General features: G+C 39.4%; 1 protein-coding gene across 2 annotated transcripts in view; it reads left to right on the top strand.

Moving 5' to 3' along the window:
- The window catches only part of NME7 (NME/NM23 family member 7), a 131,998-nt gene that overhangs the window by 83,354 nt on the left and 28,883 nt on the right, over window positions 1-19,761 (top strand). For both annotated transcript variants that reach the window (XM_075196362.1, XM_075196363.1), the window contains 3 exons: window positions 8,189-8,253; window positions 11,228-11,296; window positions 13,916-14,017. In XM_075196362.1, the coding sequence (XP_075052463.1) occupies window positions 8,189-8,253; window positions 11,228-11,296; window positions 13,916-14,017 (236 nt within the window). The remainder of the gene's footprint in view (window positions 1-8,188; window positions 8,254-11,227; window positions 11,297-13,915; window positions 14,018-19,761) is intronic.

The following is a 19,761-nucleotide window of genomic DNA, read 5'->3' as shown; positions in this document are numbered from 1 at the left end:
AAAGTTGGAAGCATAGCATTGTCCAAAATGACTTGACTGAAGCATTAAGATTGCCCTTCACTGGAGATAAGGGGCCTAGCCCAAACCCTGAAAAACAGCCCCATACCATTATCCCTCCACCACCAAACTTCACAGTTGGCATAATGCAGTAAGACAGGTAACGTTCACCCAGCATCCGCCACACCCAGACTTGCACATTTGACTACCAAACAGAGTAGTATGATTCGTCACTCCACAGAACACGTTTCCACTGCTCCACAGTTCAGTGTCGGTGTGCTTTATATCACTCCATCTGACACTTGGAATTGGTCTTGATCTTGGTGATGTAAGGCTTGCATGCAGCTGCTCAGCCACGGAAACCATTCTATTAAGCTCCCGCTGCACAGTTTTTGTGCTTACATTAATGTCAGTGGAAGTTCAGAACTCTTCAGCTATGGAATCACCATGTGCCTTAGCAGTCATTGACCCCGCTCTGTGATTTTACGTGGTGTTCTGCTGAGTTGCTGTTATTCCTAAACGCTTCCACTTTCTAATTATACCACTTACAGTTGACCATGGAATATCCAGCAAAGGTGAATTGCAAAGGTGACATCCTATCACCATGCCACGCTTGAAGTCACTGAGCCCTTCAGAACGACCCATTTGTATCACAAATGTTTCAAATGGAGACTGCATGGCCAGGTGCTTAATTTTATACACCTCTTACAATGGGTCTGATTGAAACATCCCAAATCAATAATCAACAGGTGTGGCCAAATACTTTTGTCCATACAGGATGTATATACTGTATGTGTGTGTGTGTGTGTGTGTGTGTATATATATATATATATATATATATATATATATATATATATATATATATACTCTTTAATTAGTTACATTATATATTTTATCTCTTCTTCCTCATTACACCTTGACATTAATGTGCTTAGTTACCTATTGTGGTATCCTGTAGGGGTCAACTCTACATAAATGACCCAATATCTGGTTGGCGATGAATGACAATTCTAACAGAGATTTGCCTGCACGGGTCGAATATACAACCTAATATACTTTTATTACTGTTATTGTAGCTCTATTAGGACATAAGGCTGTGTGCTTTAAACTATATAACACAGTGGGGGTGGGAGGATTAATATGGTTCACAGTATTGTATATAATTGAAATTAATTAAATGAATATAATAAATTAAATTAGAGTGTCTGTGTTTACTCATATAACAGTCATAGTTCTCACCTACTGTATTATGCTATGGGGGGTATTCAATTGACGGCGGGATCGCCGAAAATCCCGCGCTCAAAGAATATTACCATTAATACGGTAATTACTGAGCTGCGAACTGAAACCCAACGAGTAAATTACCGTATTAACGGTATGTACGCGCAGGATTACCGTATTAACGGTAATATTCTTTGAGCGCGGGATTTTCGGCGATCCCGCCATCAATTGAATACCCCCCTATGTGTTGTATCTTAAAGGCCCCTTAATTCATAGATCACTATTTTTGAATATAGCAGTCATGGTGTCCCCCTGATTAAATCTACGCACACTTCTTGTACTATACAGAGGAGACTCCCGAGAGCAGAGAGCAGGCGTGCACCTTGATGTGCGCTAATTAAGCCATTTAGACGTTTTGCAGTTCTCATAAAGTTCGCTTCATACATTATGTACATTGATATTGAAGTGCATACTATGAATTTTTTAGGATTATTTTTCTGCTAGTGCTTTTATTGATGTCTCATATTAAAATGCAAATATGCAGACAAATAAGGTTATGTGCAGAATGACTCATGTCCAGCTGGCTTTTCTTAAATAGGCCCACATGATACATATGCTATAGAATGTTATGCTAGAATCTATGTGTATGAAGTGATTATGGTTTCAGACAATGACATGCTTTCCTACAGTACAAACTTTGAAGCACATACTAATGCTATGATATTTTACTCCAGATCATTACAGAAGCTCCATCTTGTGTGTATGGAAACTGCCCTCAGATAATAAAATCTAATTTTCTTTTACTGTAAAATCTGTAAATACTTCAGTAAAATATTTGTGAATGAGCTTCAGTGTCATTTCTTAATTGGCATGATACTGATCTCCCTAAGTAATTTTACCATTAGGAAGGATGATGTCAGTGCATATGGCAGACACATATAGTTAGCACAGAATAATGTTGTAACTGTAAAAACACTTCCTAGCTGTTTAATATGATTAAGCTAAACCAAATAGTAGGATGTTCTTCAGATCTTTCGGACATCTGGAGACCATTGTGTTTAGATATGGCTATATTGGCTACTTTTCTGCTCAGATCAATTGTCCCATATGTGCAACTTGTAACCTTTCTTTCATGCCATTGTCTCTTATGACAGAAATAATTGAGTGTTTGATTTGCAGCAATAACTGTCAGGAAATTACAGCGCTAGCAGGCCATTTTGTTTGCAACATGTTATATTTTGCAGTACTTAAATGAATATAAGAGTACACTGGCACTTTCTGTTTTAGAATTAGAAAATATGATTCTCCCTATTCAGGTACCTGTGGTAGTTTCTATGTAGCGATATCATCTTATCATCTTTTAATAGCCACCATACATGGATTTGCGTCCGTATTGTGTACACATATTTTTGTTTGCAGCCGCTGCTGAACTTGGCTTTCAGTGACCACTTGAGTTCCTGGTCAGCATTAACCACAAGCATAGTGCCCTCCACTTCAATATTTTGAAAGCCCATTGTTGATGTTCCTTCAAGTTAAGGAGAGACCTCATGGGTCCAATATAACGCGGTGTGGATTTTATTTCAGTCTCACCTGCATAAACTCAAGTATAATCTGGTATATTAGCTACAGTTAGATAAACATCACATATCATCGATCATGAGGCAGTTATATGTTAAACCTAGTTGAATCTTCTCAGTTCATCTCTTGCTTCTCTTGTGAAAAAAGTGAATGGTTCTGGTTAGAATTGTTTTATAGCTGGCTATAGATGATATTTCAGATAAAGTTTCAATACAAAATTAAAATATTTTTTTTCTGTAAAGGATAAGTATTGTCTGTATGTTTTGCTGAATATTTGTAGAACAATAATAGAATGACAATATGCTCTGCTTATAATTAGAGCTTACTTTTCCTTTCATTGTAACATACAGTAGTACCTTAGAGGTCCTTTGTAATGTTACTATAATTGGTAACCTGGGGCCTGATTCATTAAGGATCTTAAATGAAGAGGTATCTTATTTCAGTCTCCTGAACAAAGCCATGTTACAATGCAAGGGGTGCAAATGAGTTTTTTCTGTTTTGCACATAAGTTAAATACTGTCTGTTTTTTCATGTAACACACAAATACTTGATAGCTTATTTGGACACTGAAATTTAAAGTTGATATTCGTGTGCTACATGAAAAAACAGTCAGTATTTAACTTATGTGCAAAACAGAAAACTAGCTTGCACCCCTTGCATTGTAACATGGTTTTGTCCAGGAGACTAAAATAAGATACCTCTTTATTTAAGGTCCTTAATGAATCAGGCCCCTAGTCATTACTGATAAATCTGACATTTAGAAATCAATAATGTATCAATGTTTTGCCTGAAACTCAGAGAATCCTTTACCCCCTGCACCCAGGGGTGTCTCATATATTTCTGCTCTCACTTAAACTGGCACTAAAGAGCCAGTTTAAAACTAAATGGGGTCCAGGGCAGAAAAGAAAAATAGGGTTCTCCTATTACATTGACATAGGATATGGAACAAGTACTGCACAGATGTCCATACATAGAGAATAGAAGAGACATTAGAAATGACAACCAGCAAACAGAACAAGAGAAGTGGCACTGTGCATTTATCTATACACATATAAGAAGACGAAATACTGAGACTTAAATCCAGCATGCAGGACAAAACAAATGTTACTTATGAAAGTAAACGTTAATAGCCAGACCTTTGTGAGTTAAACAGATTTCTGTCTCCATCATAACATCAGAACTTGTTTCTGTAAGATAATAGGTATGTGCCTAAGGGATTGTCAATAATTAGATACCTGATCTTATGTGTACAACAAAGAGTATAGGCCTCAATATTTAAGATGGTTAAGTTTCAACTCCTGATATAGAAGGTGTGTGTAATTACCAAGATAAAAGGAATGTGCAGTGATAAGAAAATAGCAAAATTGTACTGTGAATGTAATACGTTTTTTTCTCTTTTCAAGCTATGAATACCACGGTAAAGTCCCAGAACAGTGGTTCTATGGTGAATCACTTCATTGTCACTTTACAGAAGTCGCTCAATCTGGATTTCTTCCCTTCTTGATAAATACTGGATAACAAAAGAGACTCGCATATAGAGAATAAATAGTCAAATATTAAAACTAGGATTAGAATTGTACAAATATAGGTAAACTTTATAAATAAGTTTAAGAATACAAAGCATGTTCACTATTCTAATTTTTGGGGATGTGTTGGTTTTGCTAGGAAAAACTTTTTTTTATTTCCAATTCTAGCTAAGTTAATTTTATATTATTTATTTTCAGAATGCATATGACCATCATGTGGTAGCATATTGGATTTAATATATGTTTTATGTTATGGGCATATAGGGAATACGAAGTCAATTCACAAAATAAACACTTTTTTCATTAGTTCTTCCCATAGTTACTTTTATGCAGTTAGCACAACTCCAAGAAATTGTCACAACATTTTTTCTAGAGGAATACTATATATAAACACAATGTTCTCAGTGTTTGACGTAGGTATAGAACTATGAGCAATGAGTCACCTGAGACTCCAGTATGACTTTCCTATTTTCAATGCAAATTGGACCTAACAGTAATTATTGCTATTACTGTTAAATCCACTTTGCATTGATGCATTTGTAATGTTTTGCCTGGGACATGTGTTTCAGGTCTACTAGGGCCTGAAACACATGTCACACTGTGAAACACACTACCTTGCACATGATTGCATTGTAGAAGTGGAGAAGCACGTAATTCATTTTTAACAAAAAGGGGCCAGGAATCACTTTATATGGTCTCACCACTACAACCCCCGGTTGTGGTGTCATTGATAGTATGGGACCAAGCTTACAGCCCATCATGGATGTATGGAACTGCCATTTGTAGGTGCTGCATTTTACTACTTCAGACCTGCGCCCATCTTCTTTCTATATACAAGGATGAGATGACCAAATTAAGCACCATAAGCTAATGTTAAAGTATGCTGAACATTATTTAAAAATGAATAAAATAATATAAAACCCACTTTAGGTAAGTCCCTAAATACATATTAACATTTTCCTACCCAACATAAGTAAAATTAAAATAATAAAGTGACAGTCACTCACCCCACTGGTGTTCCAGATTTCTAGTGGCACTGGCACTTAGGATGCAGAGATTGCTTGTCATGATCCTTTCACTCAATGTACTGTAAGAGCAGGCCTCCTAAATGCAAGCCACCTCTCTGCACATGCTTTTTTGAATGCTACATTTAGTGCATTCTTCTAGTACAAACCGGTTTTAGAAGATAATGGTTTAGTATATGCAGTCCCCTATCCGTAGGTGGACAGATTCACACACACTTACTGCTTTCAGTATACAGAGCAGACATTCAGGTTCCTAGCACTTATCTTTCTGCAATTGGAATAGAAAGGACTCAAATGACCCTCTCACTAAAAAGAAAGTTCAGGCCTTAACAGGAGGGGTTTAAATTATAGTCACAGTTGTATCTTTATCTAACTTAAAAGTTTTACTTGCAGGCATTGTAATACATATTTAAATACTCTGGTCCCGCCACTACACTTCTGGGATGATTCAGTCACTCATGGGTATTACTTAGACACATCCATACAAGCAGGCTTTAAATATAGCTTTTGCAAAGTGTGCGCTATAATCTAGGCAGCCCTCAAGCCAGCTATGGAAAAAACATAGCGCACTAGATGTATACCATATCTTGCGTGACCTTACACCAATGAGCACAGTTGTATGCAAATTACACGACTGCCTACAACTTGAAGAGCAGAACAGGAATGGGAAGGGGCGGATGGACGTAGGCAATGTACAGTAAGGGCGTGCCGATGCAGATAAGACCGATTCAAGTCCTGGGTTTCTGTACGCTTGTTTCAGCCGTATCAATTACACCAGCTATAGGACAGGAACCTATAGAACATGTGTATGAAAGTAAGATGGACCATAAAAACCCATTGTATGTACAGTATGCATTAAGAACATCTTAATGCATACTTATTGCATCTTAATTCTGATGTAAAAAAAAAATATTATAAATATATATATATATATATATATATATATATATATATATATATATATTATATTTACAACCATATTTTTAATGATGATTAGATGGTTTAGAGTTATTCATTTATTTTAAAATATTTTCTTGTGTGTGCGTTCTGATGTGGCCTTATTTTGCACCTATGCTGGTGCGTATACTACAGTCTGTTCTGTCTGTTAACATATGGCAAGTACCGTTTGGGCAGAGTGTACTTACACCCAGATTCAAATCTAAAGGCATCTTGAGGTCTGCTTGGATTTGAATATGGTTGGAACAATGCAGAAGTTCCATGTTAAGCTGGGTACACAACACTACAGGGTTTTTGTCCAATAATCGGCTCAACCAGGCGACATACGACCGCTCGTTCAAAAGTCTGGTCAGTGTGTGTAGTGACACGATGGTCGAAAGTCTGCCCAAATGGACGATTGACGCCTCATTTGGTTGGTCGTACCGTTCAATATTTTCGTTCCAATCTCCTTTCCATTGTGTAGTGTGTATAAATTTGAGACCGATCCACAACAAACCTCCGATACTTCCTCGACCTGGTGCTCTTTTGGGGGCATGTGTATGTTAATTTGTGATGCCTGTACCAGTCCCACGTGGTCTCAGTCCGCACATCACTGAGTTCTGTTTTGTATAAACGTGTATTGCACCTGTCTGGTTGAAGACCATTACACTTGTGTAAAGCATTTGTGTTATGTAGCCCTTTGCATCTATATTGGGAACCTGTTCATATTTACCCGTTATAAACTTATACCTTTATAAACTATTAAACTTAAAAAGTAATATTAACCTTTATTAACTAATATTTGTAAAATACCCAGAATAAACCACACAGTGTTAATGTAACAGTTTAATAGCAGGAAAAAGTACAACATTTTTTTTTGCAGAATATGACAAGTGAAAAAAATAGTAGTAAACTTTAAATGTGCTAGTGGTTTGTGGCAGAACAGTTCCAAGCAGCATACACATTTCAACAAAATTTTTCTCAAGGTTTTTAATTTTTTTTCTTGATGTCGTTTGGGTTTATATTCCCTTTTGATTTCTTTACCTACGAAACAAGGAATAAAAATGTTTACCTTTAAACTTCTATATCTTTAATATATATCCAACACTAGAAATAGTCTCATAGTGCACAAAGCAGTATATAATAAAGCAATATGATAACGCTGAAAGATCTGCTGACAAATCTGCTTTAAGCCCAATATAAAACTTTTATCAAATGACTCATTTTGCAATAATAGTTTTTTCTTTAACTCCATGGTAGGTAGTCCTCTTCATTGCATTGTATGAAATCCATTCTGTAATAAGTATATTAATTTGGATACAAATTTAACTGACTTCAAATAATTCATAGGATTTCTGCATCATTTTGCAGCTATTTCAGTAAAACTGATTTAGAACAAAGTAAAAAAAAGACCATTTCCATATTCAAAACCACAGCTTACTTAGTGTAAACCAGTTTTATTTATTATTTTTTAAAAAAACATATGCACTATTATAGAGAGTTACTGCCCATGCTTATAGGCAAGTTTGCGACAGTTTGCGATTCCCACTTTGCCGCACAATTTATAAACAGTAGTTTAGTATAAAATGACAATTTATCACTTTCGCATGTATGATTAGGCGCTCCAACATGGAATATAAGTGTTTCAATGCTTTGGTATTAGTTACACTATAAAACGTCAGACTATTCACTAGTGATCATTGTACTGTTAAGAAACTACACAAAGAAAGTAATCTTGTTTATTATAGGCTTCTGAGGAAAAAAAACCATCCAGCATTCACAAGCTAATATTCGTCTTTCTTACTGCTCACAAAGGCTTACATTTTTGACAATTATATGTTTTATTGTGGTGCAAGACTAGTACACCATACACACAATACATTTACTGTTTCTTTTGCTTTACAGGCCTAACGGGGAAAATTATAAATTACATATTGGATGCAGGCTTTGACATTTCTGCAATGCAAATGGTAAGACTACGTATGTATTGGGATCTCTCAAAGCCATGAGTTAGGAACTTTATCACTGTAGTTTAGATAACATAAGACTGGAATATAGGATTGCATTGTCACTAAGAGGGTAATAGAAGAAAAAAGAAAAGAAAAGCAGTTACTGTGAGGTGTTAGTTGTCTTAGACACCAGACACCCAGGAGGATGCTGCAAAACTTAGTCTACTCCTGGGGAGTGCATCCCTTAACAGGAACATTTATCTGTGATGCCATGAGTGGGACTTGGAGTGATCTATTATTTGAATCAGCCCCTGTTCTTATTCATGTAAAACAGCAATGTGTTATTGATTTCTGAATCTGGCCATATTGCTATTTATTTATCTGGATGATAACTCCTTAGTTATTTTTTATTTATTTATAAGGCGCCACAGGTTCCGCAGCGCTGTATACAGAAGCAAGTAACAAATAGATGGGGTAATACATAAGTAGCACAGATGCGTGTAAGCTGGGCCGCCAAGAGAAATTTTGGGCCCCGGTACAGCAACTTCATGGGGCCTCCCTATATTGAACTAGAAGGGAAACCCATGTGCCGTCACTCAGCAGCACTGCACCACAAAAGGGGTGTGGCTGTACCATTGAAGGTGTGACTGTGTGTCATTGGGGGCGTGCCCAGGAGGTGAAAAGTGCAAGGCAAGGAATAATTTAATATATCCTCATAAGAAGATACAATCATTTGGTGTTACAGGTCTCCCGTAGTCTAGTGACGGAGCCCTGTAGCACTGTCATCACAGAAATGCCCAGCAGCTTTAGTCACACATACCCCTTTTATGCTCAGCAGCTTTAGTCACACATGCCCCTCTATACTCAGCAGCTATAGTCACACGTGCCCCCTCTCTGCCCAGCAGCTATAGTCACACATGCCCCCTCTCTGTCCAGCAGCTATAGTCACACATGCCCCCTCTCTGCCCAGCAGCTATAGTCACATGTGCCCCCTCTCTGCCCAGTAGCTTTAATGACACATCTCCCTCTCAGCCCAGCAGCTTTAATAACACATGCCCCCTCCCCATGACATCACCCCTTTCTCCTTACCTTTTTCTCCACTGCAGACAGGAATATGAAGATATCTAGCAAGCCTGTCTGTACTGTCTGTCATGTGACTGCAGCAGTTGCATGACCTGCTGATGTCACAATGACTGGGATCTAGCTAATACCTAGTGGAGATGGATGCAGCCTGTATGGTTCCTGCATAGACTGTCACAGAGCATAGTATGAGACTTGACACCCTATGCAGGGATCACAGACACAGCCTGCCCAACATCACCCTTGCCCCCTGCCTCCTAGGAAACAAAAAAAACAAAACAGCAGAAAAGCAATAAAATTAATAAAAGAAAAAAAACTCTTGCTAGTGGACAGTGCGGGCCCGGGCTCCCTGGCATACCCGGGCCTTGTAGTCGGTACGCTCCCCCCTCTCGGCACCCCTGAGATGGGGTGGGAGCGTACTGATTACGGGGCCCGGGTATAAGTTTAAATGCTATAGAGACTATAATGCTATAGTCCCTATAGCAGGGCCCCTATTATGTAACATGGTTATCAATTTAGACAAATACACAGGCAATACTGTGTGCACTACTGTTAGATGCACACAGCTCTGCCTTCACAAGCAGTATGTTGTGAAGCAGGACATAACTCCCAACTGTCCTTCCAGTCAGACCAAATCCTGACTAAGCCACCCAAATTTGGGACTGCCTCACCAGATTCAAGACAATTGCAGAAAGTCCTCCTCTCTTGTGACTTTCACCACCTGTGCCTGCTGGTGTCTTTAGTTGCTGCTTGTCTGGATCCTGCAATGTTGGGGACCCTATTTTGGAAAAATTTGCGTACATTAAATCTAGAACGAACAAGTGTGGAGAATCTCCTTGGCGCCTAGTGAAAGTGTTGAATGATAGCGTAAAGCAAATGTTGGTCTATAAATTACATATGTACTCGTGAACATAAAATAAAATCAATTTATTATGTGCACACAAAGATAATCAATAATTGTACTCCTGTCCTGGCCAGAATGGTCTAAAGCTGTACAGACAGTCTAATATACTATGACTCAAATAGGAAACAAGATATAAAGCAATATCAAATAAAACAGAGATGATAATCTTGCTAAGTGATACCTGATAGTGGTAGAACAAACCCTGAACCAAGCTAAAAGTCAAGGTAAATGAAGTCTCAAATTGTGAAGCAAGCTTGTCTTAAATGTGAAAAACAGGGTCCTCTATAGATAAGGAGTAATAAAGTTCCAGTATATAGTACGTAATGATGTATTCCATTGGACAGGAATGAAGTCTAATACACAGAGATGTACCCTCCGTTCAAAGACACATTCTGAATATTTCCAGAACGTTAAATAAGGTTGTTCCAATCTAATTGTTCCAAAAGCAAGTAATCCTGTAGATGTAGAAGGAAATCTTGTAGAGGTGTACCCTTAACTTACATGTTGTTGTAAATGTAGAGCTTCTCCTCCCTTAGTTCATTACCCCCCTTGAGGTGTACGGGGAGCGGTGCAATGAATCTTGACTTGGTGTCCAGATTCGGAAGGTGCGCATGCGCAGTAGTCCCTCTGTCTCCAACTCTATCTGTAACAGACGTCAAACAGGAACTGTACGTGCGTTCCACAGTGGAAGGAGGCGTGTCCTAACTTGGGCGAGACTGAGGAAGCAGTCGGGTTCTGAAAGTAATGGCCAATCCGCCCACTACTTGGGCTGGTCCCTGCATCGGCCCATTGAGCCATCGGCCTTTGTGGCATTTGCCGGAAGTGCCAAATGGCCAGTCCGACCCTGTCACAGCCTATTACTAACTATTTTTTATCTCTGTACACTGCTATGATGCTATCATATATCAGCATTGTAAAAATCTTGTTCAACAAATAGATTTAATTGAATAGTGAGCATTTAGTATTTCAGTTTACTTTAGATTATCTTATTGAATTTTGCTTGTGTTCCAGTTTACTATGGAGAAAGCCAATGCTGAAGAATTCTATGAAGTTTACAAAGGTGTTGTAGCTGAATACCCAGTAAGTAAAATTCCAAGAGCCATTAATTCACAAGTTAACCAACTATGAAAATGCATTCACAAATGTATATTTAAAAAGCCCCATATCTTTCCAGAACTTAAATTATTTGATAATGTATGTACCCTGTACCCAAGCACATGCTATAGGTTGCCATTCATTTTCATTAAAAGTAGCTCAGTTGCTTCCTGTTTATTTCATAGAAGCCTTAAAGATGGGAAGTCTGGTGTGCATAGAATAAAACGATTCTCCACGATCTCATCTTCAGTTTAATATTCATTGGTTCCATATTTTTCATATTTTGCATAAGAATTTGTGTTGGTTCATTTGAGCCCATCACGGCATTGGAGCACAGTATATCCAGGCCCCATAGAAAAATTAGAGCCCATTCCACTTCCCTCCGGGCCCTGTAGTGGCCATACCCACTGCTATGGCAACAATTTCACTTTTGGTCCTTTATTTAAACCAACTTACATTTCATACTCATTCAGTTGGCTGCCATTTATATTTCTTTAGGTGGTAGGCCTCATCAAGACAAGCAGTTTATTTTGTTATGTTCCAAATGAAGCTCGAGAAAAGAAAAACATGGGATATATCGTGCAGGGTGGAGATCAATCGACAACCATAAAAACTCTTAGCAAGATAGATGTCCCCTGCATACTACTAGTCAATGAAAGAAATCTGTTCCTGTAACGGTGGACACATACTTGCAATAAAATCTATGGGCATGTGGAGGACAGAAGTGTACAGAAGTGATCAGATTGAATAGTTACAATCCAATCAGATTTGTGCTTTTGGAATGAGGACAGGCTGTACATGCAGTAATCTCACACACATGCAGATGGTGGTCTCTGTCCAAAGTGGTTTTGATTATTTACCATGGGGCCACTCACTGCAATGGTCTGCAAGTTTGATTAAAACTGAATGAGTTGGCTCATCAAATCTGCATGGCTGCTAAGGAATAAAGTACCCACCTGATTAGAGATCCAGAAATAAGGAAAAGGAGATGAAGATCTAAAAGGTTTATTTGAAAACATGCCAATTACATAATCTTATGGTTTGGTTGGTGCATAAAGCACAACAATAACTTCTGGTTGTGAGAGCTGCTGAAGATTGAGCATTTTCAGTGAAGCTTCTTCCATTCATAGAAGCAGTGCTGTCTTTTATTATGTATGAATAACTGATCTTGTTGATATATATTATGTATGCTGTTCACGTGTAATTCCATATACATGTGGAGCGCTGGATCACCTTTTATGTAGACTATTAAAGGCATATGTTTCACAGCCTTCAAAGCCGATGTGTGAAAGGACCACTAAACCTAAATTAAAAGTTATGGCGCTGATAACATGCGCAAATATATATGTAAACAGCTTAGGGCCTTATAATTTTTAAAGATATTTGAGATAAAGGTTTGAATATGGAGAAGCATTTCTTCCCATGCACCTCAGTCCTTCTGAGCTTAAAATGGCTGGATAGCAAGACAATAGTTATGTGTGAATGTTAAAGATCCTACTGACTTTCAGGGTATACAAACATTTGTGAATCTTCAAACTATATGTTGTGGTCTTTAAAAGGGTGTATTGAGTGCATTAAGTGCATCTTCACATACACTCATTTCTTTATTTCTAATGTATTCTAGAACAATGATCATTTTTCAATGATATACCGTATTTTTCGCTCCATAAGACGCACTTTTTCCCCCCAAAAAAGTGGGGGAAAAAGTGTGTGCTTCTTATGGAGCGAATACTGCATGCCAGGAAGGAAGGAAGAAAATAAAACTTACATGTCCAGCGTGGAGAAGCGGGTCCCGGCCAGGCTGCAGATCCTCCTGAGCGTCCGTCCCTCCGCCTATCTGTGAGGACCTAGCTATCACATGGGACGTCCCATGTGATAGCTAGGTCCTCACAGATAGGCAGGGGGACGGACGCTCAGGAGGATCTGCAGCCTGGCCGGGACCCGCTTCTCCACGCTGGACATGTAAGTTTTATTTTCTTCCTTCCTTCAGGAGGATCCACAGCGCTGAAGACACCTGAGGGAATAAGATAAGGCTATAGTGTTTGTGTGTGTGTGCTGGAGGCTATACTGTGTGTGTGCTGGAGACTATACTGTGTGTGTGCGGGAGACTATACTGTGTGTGTGCTGGAGGCTATACTGTGTGTGTGCTGGAGACTATACTGTGTGTGTGCGGGAGACTATACTGTGTGTGTGCTGGAGGCTATACTGTGTGTGTGCTGGAGGCTATACTGTGTGTGTGCTGGAGGCTATACTGTGTGTGTGCTGGAGACTATACTGTTTGTGTGTGCGCTGGAGGCTATAGTGTGTGTGTGCGCTGGAAGCTATAGTGTGTGTGTGCGCTGGAGGCTATAGTGTGTGTGTGCCAGTGTGCTAACATAGCATGTGTGTCTAAGAGTGGGGATCAGTGTGTTAATATAGTGTGTGTGTGTGTGTTGGTGAGTGTGAGTGAAGGGGCCAGTGTATTTTGTGTGAGTGAAGGGGCCAGTGTATGTTTTCCTTCTCTAAAACTAGGTGCGTCTTATAGTCAGGTGCGTCTTATGGAGCGAAAAATACGGTAATATACAATTCACTGATACTTTTGACAAATATTCCAATTTCTTCTAGGAAATGTTGGTGGAATTATATTCCGGTCCTTGCATTGCTTTGGAAATCCAAGGAACTGATACTCCAAAGTCCTTCAGAGAGTTTTGTGGACCAGCTGATCCTGTAAGTAAATGGTATTTTGAGGCTTTGAAGAACTATGTGTTGCATTTTTTTAGACTGCACCCTACACCTTCTACATCTGATAAGCTAAGTGTTAAAATGTTATTGCTATTCTTCAAAAAGATAAAATGATAGGCGGCACTAAAATAAATTATTCTCACTTGAAAGTAGAAAGCAGTATAACAACAGGCCCTAATTATGTCATCTTTTTTACGATGTCAAACAACAGATTGGTACGATGGTCTATAATAATAATTATGCCTTCTGCAGTAAAATTTTGAAGCCGAGCCGTAACTTAGAATTCTAGCGCCCTGGGCGAGAAAGACAACTGCCGCCCCCCTAGCCCTCAATTTTAACCAAATTGACCTAAAATATTCCTAAATTGCGCCCCCCTTCAGCGTTGCACCCTGGACGGTCACCCCTGTCGCGCAGCCCTAGTTACGGCCCTGTTTTGAAGCTATTATTCTTAAAAATGTTATTGGTGTAACTACTGAAAGGCAGAAACATTATCAGCCACCGATTATAAAGCAGTCTTGGGCGACCTATGGTGTGGTCAGGTTTGAATGAGAGAGACAGAAGAAGGTGGAGACATGAAAGAAAAACTTGTCATTGTAGGAACTATTACTGTTCTTTCCTATACTGGAGCCAAAGCCTCAATCTAGGTTTCTGGGTTCATGGCATCAAAGCCAAGTGGCCCATGCCCGGATCCTTCTTGATTATAGTGTCTAATGGCGACAATTGTGCTACATGGCTAGCAGCATGTTCCTGACAGTTTTGGACCTGTGGGTACATTCTTCTATCCTCACCTTGTGCTTATATGACAGCTATGGGGAGCTTTCTAACCAGTGTGTTGGTTTTTTTTTTTACACCATGCTCACTGCTGGATGATAGTCAGGACACTTGTTGCCATTAATTGCAGCTAAGTAGGTCCTTGAAACAACCATGTCCCTGGTGTCATGACACTTCTTGCCACCACCTTGTATTTTCCCACTTCCTTCACAAATTCTTAACTGTTTTAGAATTGTCAGAAGATTACGTGGGAGGTAGGGCACAGATGATAAGAAGATAATTGTCTCGTCTTGTCACAAGTATAATATCTCATGTACTCCAGCATAGTGTTAGCCATTGCCACTACTTCATCACTACCAAGAGCCGCAGCACCATCATTATTGCTATTGCCATTGTTGCGCTGCATAATAATTAAAGATTTTTCAAGGAGGAATATGAGAGGGATTATCAGATAAGTGACATAATTTCCATATGACGTAGTCGTTGATAGCTCTTTGTTGCTCGTCTATGCACACAAAGCACATTAAAATTACTATTTCACCTGGTGGGACCTTCATTTTAACTTGTGTAGTGGCAATTTGTTCCTGACCTGAAGTGTATTTAACATGTTCTGGGCTGTGAGTCGAGTCGATAAAGTGAGAGCAAATGATGTATGACACCAGCAAAATGTTATGACCTTATTGACACTTCAGTATACATTGAGTTACAATAAAGTTGAGTACATAAGCAAATATACCATAACATTGGAAGTTGACCCTGACAAAGTGCAGCCACGATATTCATCTTGTTGTCTGTTGCTAGGTAACCAATTTACAATGCCATGGGACTTTGCCAATGATTAATCACATTTTGTAATATTGTCAAGACATCTAAAGCTCTATTGCACTTTCAAAAGCGTGCACACATAATGTTGCTTAACTACATGTTGCTGATGATGAGGGACAGGACGATGGCTTGGTGCTGCTGGCAGTTGTTGGTTCTACAGTTCCCTTTTCCACACTTTCCTGTTTGCTATTTGCAGCTCTGAGTTGTTACCTAGGGGGCAGTTACTGTCATATAGTCTCCCTCACCATACCTGCTACTTAATCAACATGTCAGTGCTTCAGTGGTTAATCTGGTGAAGAATAACATAGTCTAGGTGAGATTACTAATATGAGTCCATTCAGTGATAAAGATGACGATTATACACTTTTTATTTGCTCATTGACAATATCGTCATCCTGCTGAGACCAGCTGCAGCAATGTCAACTACTCTGATTCTATTGCTGTGACACTTTATTCTCCTCCAAAAAATACTTTTGCTTTTAGCAGTGATATTTATGTTGGCACAGTAATGTTTATCAGTAACATACTAAAAATGTTGAATGTGTTGTGGGAACAAAACATGATATAGAACTACATGATATTTTTCGAACAACCCCATTACTGGCAATAGTGGCAATGGCATGCTTCCTTGTAATGAGGATAGTGACGAGATTGATGGGGACACTGTGCTATTACATTTGATGTTGATGCTGCTTTAGTGAGTCACATGTCCACAGTTCCTGCATCATGTGACTCACTTCTTAGCATCTTCGCTAAACAGATGATTTTGATATTGATTTGGAGCTGGACGTATTTGCCTTACTTTGTTTTTGCTTTATTGTTTTTTTTAATTTAAATATTGCATAGGTTGTTTCAATAGCATTGCTTCCAGCCACAACTTTTTCTCTGCAAATCTTATCCCCCTATCCCTAAAACTAGGTACACACTACAGAAACTTTCTCCCACTGCGATATCTTTAACAATTTTACCAACACTTGAAAGTCCCAGTCAGCATGTCGATTCATGTGTACTCACTTAAACGATTTTACACGATTTACCTTCAGATCTGTCCTCTTCATCTGTCATAACTGTCTCCTGAAAAGATCGAGACTCTGTAAACTCTATGGAGATCTGCCTACACTGCTGGTCGTGAGTGCATACACACTTCAGGATTTTCCAGACCTCGTTCCATCATTTTAGAGATGGGCGGGTCCGGTTCTCCGAGAACCGAACCCACCCGAACTTTGGGTATCCGAGTACCGAGCTGAGCAGCTCGGTACTCTCCCGCCCATTCCGAATCCAAATCGAGGCCGAACGTCATTGTGACGTCGTCGGATCTCGGGACTCGGTTCTCGCGATACTTCAACTTTATACATACAAGCCTCCACAGCAATCCATCGCCATTTGACAGAGGGAGAGAGCAGGGTGTAGTCATAGGCTAATTAGAGCAGGGACAGAGAATACCATATTGTTCTTGCAATTGCTCTAACCAAAATCGCTAGTGCAGAGAGGAGGATAGAGGTTTATTATTTTTTCTTCATATTTGGCACTCCCCAGCGCTTTTGGGGTGTCCCCCATAATTGTGCATTAATATTTCTGGCTGTCAAAAGTCATATCTGTCAGCAGTATCTACTAAATAATTTGTAGCACACCTCAGTGTTTTTGGGGTGTCCTCCCTAATTGTGCATTAATATTTCTGGCTGTCAAAAGTCATATCTGTCAGCAGTATCTACTCAATAATTTTTAGCACTCCTCAGTGTTTTTGGGGTGTCCTCCCTAATTGTGCATTAATATTTCTGGCTGTCAAAAGTCATATCTGTCAGCAGTATCTACTAAATAATTTGTAGCACACCTCAGTGTTTTTGGGGTGTCCTCCCTAATTGTGCATTAATATTTCTGGCTGTCAAAAGTCATATCTGTCAGCAGTATCTACTCAATAATTTTTAGCACTCCTCAGTGTTTTTGGGGTGTCCTCCCTAATTGTGCATTAATATTTCTGGCTGTCAAAAGTCATATCTGTCAGCAGTATCTACTCAATAATTTTTAGCACTCCTCAGTGTTTTTGGGGTGTCCTCCCTAATTGTGCATTAATATTTCTGGCTGTCAAAAGTCATATCTGTCAGCAGTATCTACTAAATAATTTGTAGCACACCTCAGTGTTTTTGGGGTGTCCTCCCTAATTGTGCATTAATATTTCTGGCTGTCAAAAGTCATATCTGTCAGCAGTATCTACTCAATAATTTTTAGCACTCCTCAGTGTTTTTGGGGTGTCCTCCCTAATTGTGCATTAATATTTCTGGCTGTCAAAAGTCATATCTGTCAGCAGTATCTACTCAATAATTTTTAGCACTCCTCAGTGTTTTTGGGGTGTCCTCCCTAATTGTGCATTAATATTTCTGGCTGTCAAAAGTCATATCTGTCAGCAGTATCTACTAAATAATTTGTAGCACACCTCAGTGTTTTTGGGGTGTCCTCCCTAATTGTGCATTAATATTTCTGGCTGTCAAAAGTCATATCTGTCAGCAGTATCTACTCAATAATTTTTAGCACTCCTCAGTGTTTTTGGGGTGTCCTCCCTAATTGTGCATTAATATTTCTGGCTGTCAAAAGTCATATCTGTCAGCAGTATCTACTCAATAATTTTTAGCACTCCTCAGTGTTTTTGGGGTGTCCTCCCTAATTGTGCATTAATATTTCTGGCTGTCAAAAGTCATATCTGTCAGCAGTATCTACTCAATAATTTTTAGCACTCCTCAGTGTTTTTGGGGTGTCCTCCCTAATTGTGCATTAATATTTCTGGCTGTCAAAAGTCATATCTGTCAGCAGTATCTACTAAATAATTTGTAGCACACCTCAGTGTTTTTGGGGTGTCCTCCCTAATTGTGCATTAATATTTCTGGCTGTCAAAAGTCATATCTGTCAGCAGTATCTACTCAATAATTTTTAGCACTCCTCAGTGTTTTTGGGGTGTCCTCCCTAATTGTGCATTAATATTTCTGGCTGTCAAAAGTCATATCTGTCAGCAGTATCTACTCAATAATTTTTAGCACTCCTCAGTGGTTTGCGCTCAGAATGGATTCAAAGCAGTCCACATATGATCTAAATGAGCAACCAGGTTCTGTCACCAGTCCTGATGTTAGTGTTCCCAGTACGTCATCTGGCCAAGGCGATGTCAAACAACAGAGTGTTTTCAAATTAGTGCAAAAAACAAAAACCAAAAAAAAATTTACTGTATTGAAGCGAAAAAGAAGTGTAACTGAGCAAAAGTTAAGTGACGATAAAAAAAAAATTGCAAGCATGCCATTCTACACACGCAGTGGCAAAGAGAGAATGAGGCCTTCACCTTTGGCTAATAGTGGCAGATCCCAAAAAGTTACCCAGGCTACAATTGGTGCACAACTACTGTTACGCGTCAAAGCTGAGCTGCAAGATACCAGTGAGGCATTACAGGAGAATATTTGCTCTGATTCACAAATGACAACAATCCCTGTGGAGAATCCATCCAACAGTGGGATGTCTAATCGTGAGCATTCTGCTGATGTGTGCCTTAATAGCCCGAGTGTAGCCGGTGATACCCAAATTGAGGATGCCACTTTGGAATTAGAAGAGGATGAGGGGGAGATTTGTGTAGGCGACGAGGGCGCTAATGAGGATGTTGATGAGGATGAGGTTGTTTGTGTAAGTCCTGCACCAGTGGCAGCAGTTCTGGCACGTGACAAGAAAAAGGCCATTGTCATGCCTGGGCATAAAACAAAAAAATCCACTTCTTATGTGTGGAATTATTTCTACCCAAATCCAGACAACAATTGTATAGCCATTTGTAGTGTATGTGAAGCCACAGTCAGTCGAGGGAGGGACCTTAACCATCTTGGAACCTCGTCTATGTTACGCCATTTAACGAGAGTTCATGGCAAAGTGTTGGGAAAAGCTGAAAGTTCTTCCCAAAAGAATACAAGCACTCCCTCATCAGCTAAGACCCTCCGCTCACCGACATACCGACGGCTACAAAATACACCCACCACACCATCCTCATCAATATCCTCAGTAGCGCTCGGAGTTAGCCCGGCATCCCACTTAAGGCTGGATGACTCCGGCACTATTATTGATTCCTCTGAAGAAAGCGTTAGTCCTGCTGCTGCTGTTGCTGCTGCTGG

Source organism: Mixophyes fleayi, chromosome 2 (assembly GCF_038048845.1).
Source record: "Mixophyes fleayi isolate aMixFle1 chromosome 2, aMixFle1.hap1, whole genome shotgun sequence".
NCBI classification, from domain to species: Eukaryota; Metazoa; Chordata; class Amphibia; order Anura; family Limnodynastidae; genus Mixophyes; species Mixophyes fleayi.
Note: the sequence above shows the minus strand (reverse complement) of the source record. Positions and strands in the feature narration are given on the sequence as shown.